General features: G+C 42.2%; 1 protein-coding gene across 7 annotated transcripts in view; it reads left to right on the forward strand.

Annotated features, from left to right (window-relative positions):
- The window catches only part of lrrc7 (leucine rich repeat containing 7), a 93,258-nt gene that overhangs the window by 33,898 nt on the left and 41,394 nt on the right, over positions 1 to 17,966 (forward strand). For 6 of the 7 annotated variants that reach the window (XM_079840591.1, XM_079840592.1, XM_079840596.1 and 3 more), the window contains exons 1-4: positions 9,763 to 9,957; positions 14,910 to 15,027; positions 15,156 to 15,234; positions 17,544 to 17,633. In XM_079840591.1, the coding sequence (XP_079696717.1) occupies positions 9,769 to 9,957; positions 14,910 to 15,027; positions 15,156 to 15,234; positions 17,544 to 17,633 (476 nt within the window). In that variant the 5' untranslated portion in view covers positions 9,763 to 9,768. Of the gene's footprint in view, positions 1 to 9,754; positions 9,958 to 14,909; positions 15,028 to 15,155; positions 15,235 to 17,543; positions 17,634 to 17,966 lie in introns of those variants that run through there. The other variant, XM_079840597.1, reaches the window with a different exon arrangement.

A 17,966-nucleotide genomic window follows, 5' to 3' on the forward strand; every position in this document is an offset into this window, starting at 1 on the left:
GTCATGCAGTTTCCATAGCACCCTGGGCAGATCTGGCTACTCTGTGAAATCACTCAAGACTTTGCTTGTGTATGTACTCGGCTGCTGGCTTTCCTATTGGATACAAATGTTGTTGCTCTGTGTTGGATTTAAGGTCATTAAATGGATAGTTCTGGTTCGGAATGCTGATTGGCCAGTACAGTGATCCAGCCGTGTTATATTCCACGATTCAACAGCTTTGACCCGTTTACCATATCACTGCGCATCTCCCATGGTGGATCGTTATTTTGTGTTGCATAGCAACGTGCTGTCATGTCAGGGGCTGTTTCTAGTGTAATCATTTTTTGTACAAATTTTTATTAAATTTTGTGTCCTTAAAGAGTACATAACACACACACAATTTCTTCCAGTCTCATGTTAATCTTGAGTACCTATAGAGTAGTATTGCATCCTTCATATCTCCGAAGAGTCTTTAGTTTTATTATATTTATAAAAGACAGATACGCTGTACCGATTCTTTCCGAAAACAACCGAGCTCGTGCAGTTGGCGGAGCTAAAGAATCACGAGCGCGCACACACACACACACAAAATACATCATGGTATTAACCCTGGATAACTTTAATTTCACTATACATTCGTGTTGTTTACATTATATGCACTTGCGCGCGATTGCCAACAAAACACAGACATTTGATGCAGTTTCACTCTCCGTCTGCGGTTTCGACTCATGACCGGGAACAAACAAACACACTTGCAGAACTCCGGTGCTGCTCCGGAAAAACAAACTTAACGTAAAAACTTAACGCTGGGTTATTTGGGAAGCTGAACAAGGTTATCTTTCCCTCGCAACTAAAAACACACTTCTTTAGTGACATTGACATTTAGACCATTGATTTCGTGGTCTAAAAACAAAATTACAGCGCCACCGACGGCCTCCGTAACCGGAACGAAGCTCGTTGATGGACATGTTCTTGCTTTCGCTCTGGTTGATGTGCTCACACGCTCATCTGGGAGAAGTGGCCATACAAGCAATTCTGCCCTTTATGCCGTCATACAGCACCATAGAGACAGAGTTACACGCGTCATAATCTGAAAACCACGCCCACCGGGGGGAAAACAATCCAACCATCTCCATTGACTTTGTATTGCGTGAAGCGGCCTCCTTGTCATTTAGGACTTATAACAAAAAACAGAACAATGTCTAAAAGCTGATATGTGACAATTTGTACAGCAAACAAGCTAAACAAAACCCAGAACCAAAAACCCAGAAGTTTTTATAAGCTGTTGACTCAAAAAACAAGCGTTTAAGGCCATTGAGCCAGAGCGTGACATGTTATATTACACTGAGAACTACACCCACTAGAGGGGAATGTAACCAGCGACAGGAAATATAATATATAAAACTGACATTTGGATATTTGACTTAACAGTGACAAAATGTCACACGTAGGCATACCGAGTGTCAGGATCCCAAAATGTACCCATTCTTCCTGCTGAAGCTTCACATCTTATTGCCTGTATCCACTTTTGTCTCCTTAAACTCTCGTTTTTTTGGGTCGGCAGCTTATAAAAACGTATTTCTGTGATTTTTAGCTTGTTTGCTGTACACTTTGTCACATATTAGCTTTTAGACATTGTTCTGTTTTTTGTTATAAGTCAAAAATGACAAGGAGGCCAATTCACGCAATACAAAGTCAATGGAGAGTGTTGAAATTGTTTTCCCCCCAGGTGTGGGCAGGGCCTAAATGCGCTTTGTCTCTATACTCAGAAAAAACTTTGCGAAACATAATCGAATCCTGAGGGAGTGTATTTGTCTCAGAAATACTCCTTCATACGTCCAACTTGTTTTTTTATTTATTTTGGCCATGTTTAGCATGAGAATCCAACTCTTTAACAGTGTAAAATAAGGCGACTTTGTCACCTCGCGTCTGGGAAAAAAACAGCACCTGAACACACCAAAAGGACTACAGGTGACTGTCAACTAGCACGCGCATTCTGTGCCTGCATGTGAAGGAGATAACTGTCTTTTAAGCAGATAAATTTGTCATATTTGTCATTCAAAAAGGGAAATCGAAACTAAGACTGCAGGTATACAAACCATAAACAAAGCAGCGCTTGCTTACCATTTTGAATATCAATCAAGCTGATCACGTTTTTTATTCCACTTCGCTTATGTTATTATGAAAATATTGGCACAGTGTTGCTCAGTAAAGATGACATAAAATTATAACAGCCTTCTCTCTGTTAAATTTTGATTTACTTGCTGGCTTTCATCACTTTTGCTCTTATTCTCGTGCACTGACTCATTCGCTAAGCTGAACAGCCAATCAGAGTTTTCTCTCACCGACGGGCCAACACCGATTCTACATGTTGAACCGGCCAAAAAACCCAAACCCAGATGCCCATCACAATGCGGTACATGTTTCAGAACCGCATCTCCTCGGAGCAGATCTTCATTTGTGTGTGATGGAGGGATTCCTGCCACTGTTTTGACTCGTTTACACATTGTATAAGCTCTGTTGTCAGCTCCATCATATACCATCATATGCACATACAGTAATTGCACACAGCACTCACAGCTCACAGCATTTTGGATGTTCGACAAGTTCCGTTGCAAAATGTACATCACGAAAGCTGTTTTTTGTTTCTGTGTTTTTAGGTTCAGTGTTAAAAATGACAGTGTGAATGCTAAGCGAACCAGGACTAAATGTGTTATTTACCAAAGCGAAACGAACACCATTTTGACAAGTAGCAAATGTGGTTACATTTTTTTTTTTTTTTTTTAAGTTAATAATATTGTCCTCCACACTTTCCTCATGATAGATGGTTAAACTGATAATGATTATTTTGCTCATATATTTGGATCATGATTATTCCTTATGCTTGTAAAAAGAAAATTCTCAAATAAGAACATTTTGTTAATTTTTGCCATTTCACACAAGCTCAAATCTTTTATCACATACCGTATAAAATACACTCTCTAAATTATGAAAAGAATATTCTCTCGAACACTAAAACAGTGGAATTCCTTATATTAATTACAATAATTCAAAATTATGTTACCCTTTTTTAATTTAAAACAAAAAAGACTTATGTAGTATGTAGCACGGATGTTGCATAACTGCATTTATTCAGCACAATTGGAAACAATAATGGGAAGATTAAGTAAAACACCAGGAAGAAAATGTATCCATTTAAGAGAAAAATTCTAATTGGGGGATTTACTGGCAACCCCAAGCTCATGGAGGCTTGTTATCAATGCAAGATAACGGAAATGGCAAATTAAAGAAAAAATGGTTTCAGGATAAATAACCAGCTGGCCAGTATCACAGACGATTATGCTCAATTATGCTCAATTAATCGAGAAGTTGAAATCATGATCACGATTCAATTACTATTAATCACACTATTAATGTCCTTTATACATTCATATTAAATCTTAATGTTTATTTGCGCTAATGTTTCTCTCCATTCCTTTAGAGTTTAACATTAGTTTTCATTTTAGAAAATTAAAGACAACAATGGTAGTCAGAATATCTCACATAACAGATTTGCTCTCCATGTCTCCCCTGAACCAAAATCAAGGGTGCTCTCATTACCGACTTGTGGCATGTGTGTACCCACAGTAAACTGGCAGACGTATGAAACAGTGGATGATTACTGTAATTAATTTGTGTAATGTAGCAATCAACCAAACATTTCCTCCTGAGGAATTATAATCCCAATAATGAGAGGAAGGTGCACTTAATGAAAAAGAATCTAAACTAACTGTACAGAAGAACTTTCAAATAAACAGATTATATAAATAGTATCTGGCTTTCATATACAGTATGTCTTAAGACAAGACATTAAACAACTTTTTAAAAAATCTTAAAATATGGTTGTATTGTGCTCTGGTAACATATTCCGAAATTGTATTCAGTACACTAACAATTTGAATTTAAACATCACAGTGTATATTGGTGTGACGGATGGGCGAGTGTTTGTATACTCTTTGCATACTTGAATAATGAATATAAATGGAATGAAAAGTTTACCATGAAAACATATTCTTGTGTATAACTACTTTATATTCTGCAAGTCCATGCATAATGAAGGGGTATGCTTGGACCAGCCAATTATTCAAATTAGCAAATTATTTATTATATGTTGCTCGTGGAACAAATATATTCGCTTTGAATTCATGAATATACTATATATATATATTGATTGTACTCTAACCTTCAAAATTCTGAGGTTGCTTTTTAAAGTCTCTTATGCTCACTATGGCTGCATTTATTTGATAAAAAATATGGTGAAAATTGATAATATTGTGAAATATTATTACAATTTAAAATAACTGTTTTCTATTTTAATGTATTTTCAAATGTATGGTAAAGGTGAATTTTCAGCATCATTACTCAAGTCTTCAATGTCACGTCTTTCAGAAATCATTCTAATATGCTGATTTGATTCTTGAAAAACATTTCCTATTATTATCAATGTTGAAACCAGTTGAACTGCTTAGTATTTTTGTGGAAACTGTTAATTTATTTTCTAGGATTTTTTTATGAATAGAAAGTTGAAAAGAACAGCATTTATTTAAAAAAAATAGGAATCTGTAACTTTTGATTAATTTATGCTATTTAAAAATAATAATTTATTTTTAAAATATCTTAGTGACCCCAAACAAACCTTTTGACCAGTAGTTTATTTATTATTATTTTTAATTCATTAGTTCTTTGTAACATGTCACATGTATATTTTGCCCTTCACAATGTCTCATGTTATGCATGTTTTGGGTGTATTTAAATAATTTTTAAAGAGAAATTTGTCAATTCAGGCTTTTGTTATGTAAATTAATTTTCATTCAGCTCCCGTGATGACTTTAGTGGCACCTTGGCATTATCTTTTCTCAGGATCCAAAAGGAGGACACTGAAGGACCCATAGGGGCTGTACAAATGGTTAGGGTTCACATACAAGTGAATCAGATGAGAAAAATCTGCTATCTTATCTGAGACGTTTTTATTTTCTGGTGGGTGAACATGACTTTATCTTATCAGAACTGATCATCTCTCTCTCCAAGCACATCTCCTAAAAGAAAACCATTTATCTCAGGCCATTGTTTTGTTATCTCACAATCCCCACGGAAACATTGTTTTTCCTTTAACATGGTGGATGACAGTTCTCGGCATGTGGCGGTCATTCAGATGGAAGGATGTTAGATCATAAGCCTGTAAGGAGACCAGATAAAGCAGATACAACGGTCTGAAGTGATATTGCATGTTTTTGGAGTGGTCTTACGAAATAATTATGCCCCCTCCAGACACTTAGTCTGTTTTCATCCAATTCATTTACTTAAAGTATCACCTCTCCTGTAACCCTTCCTTCTTCTTGCATCATCCTTGCCTATTGGTTTAGTTACTATGCATCACCTCTCAAGAGGACATCATCAGCGAGAGGAAGTGACATGCTCAGTTGCTCACACAATAATATAAAATAACTTTGTATCTCCCATATGAGGAACTTCATAGACTAATAAAAAAATATCTAGGGCTGAATTTAAATGCATTTTGTATTTGAAATGCATATAACATTTCAATCCATTTAGATTACTATTTCACATTCTGCACATGCATGCATAATGAAGGGGTATGCTTGGACCAGCCAATTATTCAAATGAGCAAATTATACATCTTCGTGGTAAAAAATGTTTGCTCAGGCAGGAAGAACAAATATCTTTGCTTTGAATTCAGGTATATACTGTATATATATTGTACTCTACCCTTCAAATATTCAGAGGTTTGTTTAGAATCAGCATAAAATATTAATTGTGAATAAATTACATTTATTCAATTAAAAAGTATGAAAAAATATGGTTAGCTGTGTGTGGAACAAGCAATATTCAATAAGTTACAATGTATGAGATTAAAACTGATAGTCACATGGTCACCCGTCACTTCTGTACTTGCATTTCCCAGCATCCTCCTTGATTCTCACCTGCATGCGCTTCATGATCACGCACACCTGCACCTCATCTTCTCCCTCATCAGTACAGCTATTGAAGCACACACCTCACCTCAGTCATTTGTCTGGTCTCGTTTGTGTGAAGTGAAACATAGTGCCGAGTGTGCTTCTGTAGACCGCAGTGCGATGGGCATGTTCCTCATCCCACAGGACCCAGCCGCTCTGCTTCTCTCCATCTCCCAGGACTACCGCCATATCGAGTAATATATCGAACTTGCGTACCAGGTACCCTGGAACAATGCAACCCTCAAGACAATCCTTTGGAGCAGATTAGATGATCCACACTTTAGGCGATTTCCAGCTGATGCCACCACGTACTCTTTGGAGAGGTACATCGATTACATTCTGTGGGTGTGTGGATCTTCCTACATGGTCGAGGAAACAGTTCCAGACTCTCATTCCATTCCTATATCCCAACTTTTTGTGTCAGTCCTAGTGAAAGAACCCTCAGCCAGGTCACCAGTCTTCCCTCGGGCAAGGAAAGCTGTTTCGAACAGCGCGGACCTGCAGGCAAAGCTTACAGACCCACCTATCATGGCCTTCAAGACAGCTCTTCAGAAAATTGCCCATTTTTGGTCTTCCGGGCCAGAATCAGAGCCCAGTGACGTCCCCTCTCTCCGACCAGAGCCCAGTGACGTCCCTTGTCTCCGACCAGCGTCCAGAGAGGGCTACAGCCCCCGACCAGCGTCCAGAGATAGCTACAGCTTACAACAGTTTATGGTGCAAGGACGCGCCTCCAGGGAGGGGAGATGATGTTACAGTCACTTGTCACTTCATCACTTCATTTCCCAGCATCCTCCTTCACTTCATCTTCTCCCTCATCAGTACAGCTATTTAAGCACACACCTCACCTCAGTCATTTGTCCAGTCTCGTTTGTATGAAGTGAAGCATGCCTCTCCAGCGTGTTACCCGAGTTTCTCCACTCCAACAAAGTTGATCGAGGGGTGTGCATCTGACTGGTTCCTCACTCGTCTACGCTTGCCAAAGTTTGTAAGATCCATAAGATTGGACTGACCATCCATTCCTCACATTTGAAGTTTACAAGGCTCTGCCAATTTAAATGGACTGCATTTATATAGCGCTTTTAACAGACCTACGGCCATCCAAAGCGCTTTACATTTTGCCTCACATTCACCCATTCACACACTCATTCATACACCGACGGCGGTGTCAGCCATGCAAGGCGCCATCCAGCTCGTTAGGAGCAGCTGGGATTAGGTGTCTTGCTCATGGACACCTCGACACTTGGTCAGGTGGAACCGGGGATCGAACCACCAACCTTCCGGTTTGTAGACAACCTACGTGAACCACTGAGCCACTGCCGCCCCTAATTTACCAGATTTCATCGGCACAGTTTAAGTGTTGTCAATAAATCTCCCTTGCACTGCATTTCTCTGTCTCCGAGTGTGCTTCTGTAACAAAAACAAATTAGATTTATTTTTGATACATACATACACTCACCTAAAGGATTATTAGGAACACCTGTTCAATTTCTCATTAATGCAATTATCTAATCAACCAATCACATGGCAGTTGCTTCAATGCATTTAGGGGTGTGGTCCTGGTCAAGACAATCTCCTGAACTCCAAACTGAATATCAGAATGGGAAAGAAAGGTGATTTAAGCAATTTTGAGCGTGGCATGGTTGTTGGTGCCAGACGGGCCGGTCTGAGTATTTCACAATCTGCTCAGTTACTGGTATTTTCACGCACAACCATTTCTAGGGTTTACAAAGAATGGTGTGAAAAGGGAAAAACATCCAGAATGCGGCAGTCCTGTGGGCGGAAATGCCTTGTTGATGCTGGAGGTCAGAGGAGAATGGGCCGACTGATTCAAGCTGAAAGAAGAGCAACTTTGACTGAAATAACCACTCGTTACAACCGAGGTATGCAGCAAAGCATTTGTGAAGCCACAACACGCACAACCTTGAGGCGGATGGGCTACAACAGCAGAAGACCCCATCGGGTACCACTCATCTCCACTACAAATAGGAAAAAGAGGCTACAATTTGCACAAGCTCACTAAAATTGGACATTTGAAGACTGGAAAAATGTTGCCTGGTCTGATGACTCTTGATTTCTGTCGAGAGATTCAGATGGTAGAGTCAGAATTTGGCGTAAACAGAATGAGAACATGGATCCATCATGCCTTGTTACCACTGTGCAGGCTGGTGGTGGTGGTGTAATGGTGTGGGGGATGTTTTCTTGGCACACTTTAGGCCCCTTAGTACCAATTGGGCATCATTTAAATGCCACGGCCTACCTGAGCATTGTTTCTGACCATGTCCATCCCTTTGACCACCATGTACCCATCCTCTGATGGCTACTTCCAGCAGGATAATGCACCATGTCACAAAGCTCGAATCATTTCAAATTGGTTTCTTGAACATGACAATGAGTTCACTGTACTAAAATGGCCCCCACAGTCACCAGATCTCAACCCAATAGAGCATCTTTGGGATGTGGTGGAACGGGAGCTTAGTGCCCTGGATGTGCATTCCACAAATCTCCATCAACTGCAAGATGCTATCCTATCAATATGGGCCAACATTTCTAAATAATGCTTTCAGCACCTTGTTGAATCAATACCACGTAGAATTGGCAGTTCTGAAGGTGAAAGGGGGTCAAACACAGTATTAGTATAGTGTTCCTAATAATCCTTTAGGTGAGTGTATATAAACCTGGTTACTGTGTATTTAAAATAAAAATAGGACTATTACAGAAATCTTGCCTGTTTTCTATCCTTTTATTTATGTGTGATATTCATTTATGTATGCCTGACAAATATGCATAGCAAGTTTATTCATTTTTATGTGAAAACTGTGTAAATCCAAATATATGGAAATTATATTTGCATTCAAATACATAAACGTTACATTTTAGATCTTTTTTTTTAGCAGCAGGATAATATTTGATTGCTGTGTTCAAGCAATAGCAGCCTAAAGTCTCCACTCTCTTACACTAACTCTTCCTGAAATTTTAATCTCCAGAATCCTCTGTGTAGTCATTCATCCAGAGCTGCTGCTTCTCTTTGCTGAGTGGAGGATGTTTTAATTATCAGTGATACATTTGCATTTGCAAGGGACAAAAGCACTCTGCATTAGCGCAGCTTGTCTTTCATTTCAGACATTATTCCCTAATGCCCTCTCAAACATTGTTTTAGCAGCGTGTTCCGTCCCCGAAGAACATTACAATGCCTGCCATGTTTCCTCTCTCTCTTCGGCTTCTTGTCAGGACAGAGGCAGTAGAGGCATATCTCGTCACAGTTGATTGATATAAGCAATTTTGTTTTATACTGCTTCCTTTTTCGCTGACTGATATTTGCGATTAGCTCCCAGACGGGTTTCTCTCATAGGTGTTAAATGAACTTTCATGATAAACTAAATCAGATAAACTGCTTGATTTATGACACAGGTTACTGCACACTAACACCTCTGAAGTACAGCATTGAGTCTTTATGTCAGATTGTCTTTGTTTTATAGGGCAGATATTATGTTATCAGTCGCCTTATGATGCTAATCTCATGGTTCAAATTAAGGGGATGGTGCATTTTATGAGGGATCTTGGTAAGGTCTACCATCTCTGCCTCTTATGTACTTATAGAACCCTGTGCAGCAGGATAAGGCAGCTTTTTTAATAATATAGAAAGTTATTTGTGTGAATATGTGTGTGATTAAGTGAATCAGCTATATACTTATAAGAATCCCCTTTCTGTATGTCTTTTTCTGTCATAAACTAGCATGTTCTTTTCCTTTCTCTTCCTAAAGTGCAGTGTCTGGAGATGACTACTAAGAGGAAGATCATCGGCCGCCTGGTGCCCTGTCGATGCTTCCGGGGGGAGGAGGAGGTCATCTCAGTGCTGGATTATTCCCACTGTAGCCTGCAGCAGGTCCCTAAGGAGATCTTCAGCTTCGAGCGCACACTAGAAGAGCTCTACCTTGACGCCAACCAGATTGAGGAGCTGCCTAAGGTAAGTTGTCAAGTGTCAGCTTAAACATGCATAATATCTGCCTAACAGTGGATACATCAACTCCTGAACATCATCTTATACAGCAGCACAGCAAAATTGTGCATGGAATTGTTTTTATGTGATTTTTACCTTTTAAAGCACTAAAAGTGTTCCATAATTGAAGCTTATTAAAATTATTGATTATTTTGTCTATACTATAGTATTTATTCAGATATACTCCTTGATAAGCTTTCAAGTAAGTATGTTCACACTTGAACTCAGTGCCAAAGGTTTACACAGTGTTTCATGTTTAAAACTGTTGTTCATGCTTAACTTATTCATCTTGGGTAGTCAGGTTTTCAACAGCCATTACTCCAGTCTTCAGTGTCTCATGATCCTTCATAAATCATTCTAATAAGCTGATTTGGTGCTCAAGAAACATTTCATATTATTATCAATGTTGAAAAATTTAGAAAACATTTCTGATTAATATTTTTGTGGAACCCATGACACATTTTTTAGTATTCACTTCAGTGAATGATTGAATTAATGAATTGAGACTTCAAGATGTTTGTCAGCTCAAAAATACCAAACAGATTGTGTGACAGTTGACATGGCTATGTTTTGTGACAAAATATATAAGCATATAAAAATAAAAATAAAATCTCCCTAGTTCCTGGGTGTTGTTTTTGAACTCCTTGCTGTAAATATCAAACAAGAACCATAAGGAGGAAGAATGACTTTGATATTGGTTGATTTTTAAATGGTTTTAAAGTTATCTGTAGGAACATATATGAAACCTTATAGAAGATATTTTTCAAACCATTCTACTGTTAGGACATAGTATTTAAAAAAAAAAAGATATTTCTACTATGGGGCTGTTGAATGTTTGAATCTGATTGGTTGATGCATGTTCGAAGGTGTGCAATCAATGGCTCAAGACTCCCGATACTATTTCTAAAATTACATTTTGGAATTGGCAACAGAGGCGTGGGATGAGCTGTATAAGAAATTAGTCCTACAAACAAAAGCATTTTAAGGACAAAAACCCTGACAAATGTCTTGAAATACAACATCTGAACAATGTCTTGAGGTCTGGTAAATGTAATATAAGCAGAATAATTGATTCCGGCCCGTTGAATAATTAGAAAATAATGCACACCTGAGGTGTAACAACCACGAATTACCACCTTGGGTGTGCATTATTTTCTAATAATTCAGCAGCCTGTCATCAGTTATTCCTTGCATATTTATTATCCATCCATCCATCTTCTTCCGCTTATCCGGGGCCGGGTCGCGGGGGCAGCAGTCTAAGCAGAGATGCCCAGACTTCCCTCTCCCTAGACACTTCCTCTAGCTCTTCCGGGGGGACACCGAGGCGTTCCAAGGCCAGCCGGGAGACATAGTCCCTCCAGCGTGTCCTTGGTCTTCCCCGGGGCCTCCTCCCGGTTGGACATGCCCGAAACACCTTCCCGGGAAGGCGTTCAGGAGGCATCCGGAACAGATGCCCGAGCCACCTCAGCTGTCCCCTCTCGATGTGGAGGAGCAGCGGCTCTACTCCGAGTTCCTCCCGAGTGACTGAGCTTCTCACCCTATCTCTAAGGGAGCGCCCAGCCACCCTGCGGAGAAAGCTCATTTCGGCCGCCTGTATCCGGGATCTTGTCCTTTCGGTCATGACCCAAAGCTCATGACCATAGGTGAGAGTAGGAACGTAGATTGACCGGTAAATCGAGAGCTTCGCCTTACGGCTTAGCTCTTTCTTCACCACGACAGACCGGTACATCGACCGCATTACTGCAGAAGCTGCACCGATCCGTCTGTCAATCTCCCGTTCCATCCTTCCCTCACTCGTGAACAAGACCCCTAGATACTTGAACTCCTCCACTTGAGGCAGGAACTCTCCACCAACCTGAAGTGGGCAAGCCACCCTTTTCCGACTGAGGACCATGGCCTCGGATTTGGAGGTGCTGATCCCCATCCCAGCCGCTTCACACTCGGCTGCAAACCGTCCCAGTGCATGCTGAAGGTCCTGGTTAGAAGGGGCCAACACGACAACGTCATCCGCAAAGAGCAGAGACGAAACCGTGTGGTCCCCAAACCTGACACCCTCCGGCCCTTGGCTGCGCCTAGAAATTCTGTCCATAAAAATTATGAACAGAACCGGCGACAAAGGGCAGCCCTGCCGGAGTCCAACATGCACCGGGAACAAGTCTGACTTACTGCCGGCAATGCGGACCAAACTCCTGCTTCGGTCATACAGGGACCGGACAGCCCTCAGCAAAGGACCCCGGACCCCATATTCCCCCAGCACCCTCCACAGGACGCCGCGAGGGACACAGTCGAATGCCTTCTCCAAATCCACAAAACAAATGTGGACTGGTTGGGCAAACTCCCATGAACCCTCCAGCACCCTGAAGAGGGTATAGAGCTGGTCCAGTGTTCCACGACCAGAACGAAAACCACACTGTTCCTCCTGAATCCGAGGTTCAACTATCGGCCGAATTCTCCTCTCCAGTACCCTGGCATAGACTTTCCCGGGGAGGCTGAGAAGTGTGATCCCCCTATAGTTGGAACACACCCTCCGGTCCCCCTTTTTAAAAAGAGGAACCACCACCCCGGTCTGCCATCCCAGAGGCACTGTCCCCGACCGCCACGCGATGCTGCAGAGGCGTGTCAGCCAAGACAGCCCCACAACATCCAGAGACTTGAGGTACTCAGGGCGGATCTCATCCACCCCCGGTGCCTTGCCACCGAGGAGTTTCTTGACCACCTCGGTGACTTCAGCCCGGGTGATGGACGAGTCCTCCTCTGAGCCCCCAGCCTCTGCTTCCTCAATGGAAGACGTGACGGCGGGATTGAGGAGATCCTCGAAGTATTCCTTCCACCGTCCGACAACATCCCCAGTTGAGGTCAACAGCCGCCCATCGCCACTGTAAACAGCGTTGGTAGGGCACTGCTTCCCCCTCCTGAGGCGCCGGACGGTTTGCCAGAATCTCTTCGAGGCCAGCCGATAGTCCTTTTCCATGGCCTCACCGAACTCCTCCCAGGCCCGAGTTTTTGCCTCCACAACCACCCGGGCTGCAGTCCGTTTAGCCTGCCGGTACCTGTCAGCTGCCTCAGGAGTCCCACAAGCCAGCCAGGCCCGATAGGACTCCTTCTTCAGCTTGACGGCATCCCTTACTTCCGGTGTCCACCACCGGGTTCGGGGATTGCCGCCTCGACAGGCACCGGAGACCTTGCGTCCACAGCTCCGAGCAGCCGCTTTGACAATGGAGGTGGAGAACATGGTCCACTCGGACTCAATATCTCCAGCCTCCCTCGGGATCCGGTCGAAGCTCTGCCGGAGGCAGGAGTTGAAGATCTCTCTGACAGGAGACTCGGCCAAACGTTCCCAGCAGACCCTCACAGTACGTTTGGGTCTACCGAGTCTATCCAGCTTCCTCCCCCGCCATCGGATCCAACTCACTACCAGGTGGTGATCAGTTGACAGCTCCGCCCCTCTCTTCACCCGAGTGTCCAAGACATACGGCCGCAGGTCAGATGAAACGACCACGAAGTCGATCATTGACCTACGACCTAGGGTGTCCTGGTGCCATGTGCACTGATGGACACCCTTATGCTTGAACATGGTGTTCGTTATGGACAAACTGTAACTAGCACAGAAGTCCAATAACTGAACACCACTCGGGTTCAGATCAGGGGGGCCGTTCCTCCCAATCACGCCCCTCCAGGTTTCACTGTCATTGCCCACGTGGGCGTTGAAGTCCCCCAGTAGAACGACGGAGTCCCCAGTCGGAGCACTCTCCAGCACCCCTCCCAGGGACACCAAGAAGGTCGGGTACTCTGCACTGCCGTTTGGCCCGTAGGCACACACAACAGTGAGAGACCTATCCCCGAGCCGAAGCCGCAGGGAAACGACCCTCTCGTTCACCGGGGTAAACTCCAACACATGGCGGCAGAGCTGGGGGGCTATAAGCAAACCCACACCAGCCCGCCGCCTCTCACCATGGGCAACTCCAGAGTGGTGAAGAGTCCATCCCCTCTCGAGAAGTGTGGTTCCAGAGCCCAAGCCGTGCGTGGAGGTGATTCCGACTATCTCTAGTCGGAACCTCTCAACCTCACGCACAAGCTCAGGCTCTTTCCCCGCCAGCGAGGTGACATTCCATGTCCCAAGAGCCAGTTTCCGCGTCCAGGGATCGGGTCGTCTAGGCCCCCGCCTTCGACTGCTGCCCGATTCGCTTTGCACCGGCCCCTTACGGTCCCTCCCGTGAGTGGTGGGCCCACGGGAAGGTGTCCCCACGTCGCTCCTTCGGGCTGAGCCCGGCCGGACCCCGTGGGGGAAGGCCCGGCCACCAGGCGCTCGCATACGAGCCCCAACCCCAGGCCTGGCTCCAGGGTGGGGCCCCGGCTGCGCCATACCGGGCGACGTCACGGTCCTCCTTTTATTTGGCATCATAAGGGTTTTTGAATTTATTATAGTAAATAAATTAAACATTACTGTATGAGATGGTAGTGAGGGGTAATAAGTGATAATGTAAAGTTGTAGGACATATTCCAATGTCTTGGATATTTTTAAGTAAGTTTATTAAAGTATTTGGTTAAATACATTAATTTCAAATAACAGCTTGTCCATCTGTGGACATGTCATCACTCTGGTTGTCCAAAAACATCTATTAAAAAATACAGGTGTAAAATGTAGTTTTACCCACAGTGTTAACTGTGGTTTAAAAATATGTTAAACTGGGGTTAAGTGTAGTGGGAAAATCCATATTTTTATTTTAACAAGCTGGACAACACAGAACATAATCAAGACCATTGCTTAGATTCATGCGGCCTGTGATGAAATTATTACAGGTAGGGCTTCCCTCAAGGCCTTGATGATGGCTGTGCATACACTGTAATACTCAGTCAGTTCCACCCAAAAATTTAACACAACCTTCAACCAGATCTCTCTATTTTTTCATCTTTCTCAGCAACTCTTCAACTGTCAAGCGCTCAAGAAGTTGAGCATGCCTGACAATGACCTCTCCTGCCTGCCAACCACCATCGCCAGCCTTGTGAATCTAAAGGAGTTAGATATTAGTAAAAATGGTATATCCTTAACTCAACTTATTCTATATTTGCTTTTTTAATTCATTGGTCATTCATATAGTACTGTATAATTGTATATTATAGTACCTTTATACACAAATGTATCAACAGAATTGGCTTTATTTCAGGTATTCAAGAGTTTCCAGACAACATCAAATGCTGTAAATGTCTATCAATTGTGGAGGCCAGTGTAAATCCCATAGCCAAGTAAGTAAAGCTGCTTACATTTTTGAATCAGAACGACTTAAACCTCAAATGTTTGATAACTGTTGTATTATGTACATATGGGTAGTTGACGAATCCATGTAGATTTTAGGTTCAATTTTATGGCCACCATTAGTTCTCACTTGCCTTTACTAGTTTATTTAAATGGTACTGTGATGTAATTATTTTTTACAAATAGAAGCATTTCATGTAGTCCCTCAAATATGATATGGTATTATAAAAAATATGAATAATACCTATAAAAAGATTAAAAAATTTAAAGTATTTCTTCTTCTACTTTTGCATTTCCTTCAAACTCTATTTACTATGTACAGTTTATTTTATCATACAGTATATGGATTGGCTGTATTTATTCTCTTCCCACTCAATTGGAAGCAATTAGTTGTGTTTCTGGTCTACTTAAAGGGTTAGTTCACCCAAAAATGAAAATTCTGTCATTAATTACTCACCCTCATGTCATTCGACACCCGTAAGACCGTTCATATTCGGAACACAAATTAAGATATTTTTTTTCTCGCGCATGCCTCCACGACGCATGCGCGAGAATATGACGCGGATCCGGCGTTCGGACACATGACCCAGAAGCGATTTGTTTACAAGCAGAGGAAGACGCGCGTGTCTAAGCTGTTGGATTCTACATTGATCGTGCTTTAGGTCTCGGCGTAGTTCTCAAAATGGGGCTTAAGTGTGCATTTCATGGATTCCCGAACCCCGGCGCTACATCATATTCTCGGGCATGCGTCGTGGAGGCACACACGGAAGACAAGAACAAGTTGGATAAAGGTGTTATTTTGATTTTTTTTTGCGCACAAAAACTATTGTCGTCGCATCGTACAATTATTGTAGAGCCACTGTGGTGAGATGGACTTTGTAACAACGTTTTAAGTGCCTTAATGGGTCTTGGGAGTATAAATGTACTGAATGCCAATGGAGGCCTATCTGAAGCCTTTCTCAGCCATCAGCTTTCAACTAAAATATCTTCATTTGTGTTCCGAATATGAACGGAGGTCTTACGGGTGTCGAACGACATGAGGGTGAGTAATTAATGACAGAATTTTCATTTTTGGGTGAACTGACCCTTTAAGATAAAAGTATTAAGTGAACATGCAGTATTGTCACAGTGGTTGCAGGAAGGCAAACACAGACAAAGATAGCAAGCAAACACAGCTGAACAGAATGCACTAATAAAGAAGGTAACCATAGTGGAGTGGACAAAGGAGTGGTGGGAAACTGAACAAAGGAGCACATGAACGAATCAGAATACAAACAGAAAGTCCAAACACAAACAGACATGTGACAAAAGTATATGAAAATATCGAGATTTGACGTATACTTTTTTCTTTAAAGCTGCAGTCCGTAACTTTTCTTTGGTTAAAAATTATTCAAAATAAATTGAGCAAGTACATAACCAGCCAGTGTTCAAAACGATCTCCTTACCATAGCCTGATTCACAACGGTAAGCTTGTAATAATGTATTATAATTTGAGTGGTAATGGTGGATTTCCACAGGAAATATGAGCTTCCGCCGTTCGTCTATGCGTTATTACGTCACGTCTGTATACATAAAGGAGTCCCGGCTAGAAGGCTATATCGTGTGTGCGGATCGTTTGTGGCCTCTTCTTACAGCAGCTGGAATGTAATTAAACTTGTCATTTTGATGGCGGCTTGTAATCCAGAAAGTTCAAAACGACAATCATCAGTGACAACTGGTGCGTTGATAGACGACAACATTAGATTCTTCCATGCTGAGGAGCCATGCCGATGCACAACCCAATTAAAGAAGATAACTCCGCAAATAACTGCAATTTCAGGGTTCAAACAGAGATGGCGACAAAGAGGTAAAACCTAGCAGCTTTTAAAAAAAAATGTTTAAACATAGTTTTGAATTATAAAGCACATTTGTACATTAATTCTGCATGTTGTAAGTAGACATCATGCCTTAAAAATGAACCAAACTCTGCTCAAGGAGAGATGGATTTCTATTTTTATCTCAATTTATTCGTTTGGCCTTCAGTCTGAAGCTGAGCTTAAATTCTTTGATTCAGAAGTTTATGATAGAGGATCAAACATTCAGGATCCAGTGCATGGTTTCTGCAGAGAGCCTTTTCTTCATATTATGATTAAATCAGCCCTCAAGTGACTACCATTTACTGGGATGCTAACATAGCCAGTAGAAGGGGAAGTGTAGAGGGATTACAGATGGCTCTCACCGCTCCTGAAGTACTTAACGCTTATCAAATCTTAAGGGCACTGGCCTTTGAGAGGGTCTGATCACCTCTCTGTTTCTGCAGGCTCCCAGACGGCTTCACCCAGCTCCTCAACTTGACACAGCTCTTCTTAAATGACGCCTTCCTTGAATACCTGCCTGCCAATTTTGGGAGGTAAGAGCTTCAACGCGGGCCTCTCTGTTCCTGCTCTGCTGGGAATTTTGAAACAGCTCTCAAAGACACCTGTCTGAGTCGGTCTCATTCTTGTAGTTGTCATCATAGTGTTTTTATTTTTAGATGTTATTTAGTATCCAAGGAGCAGCATGGTGCTGATTCTGGCAGTGATTTGCCTAAAGCTCTCATGAATAAATGGGTTCTTGCGGCTCATATTGGGTTTAATAATGAATGGTTATTTCACTTGCATTGGGAAAAAGGGGATTCATTATTGCAGCTGACATTGGTCAAGGGCTGTTGCATTTAGCTTTTATAAAAGATTCTGCAGGAATT

The sequence above is a fragment of the Gobio gobio genome (assembly GCF_949357685.1).
Source record: "Gobio gobio genome assembly, chromosome: 17".
In the NCBI taxonomy this organism is placed as follows: Eukaryota; Metazoa; Chordata; class Actinopteri; order Cypriniformes; family Gobionidae; genus Gobio; species Gobio gobio.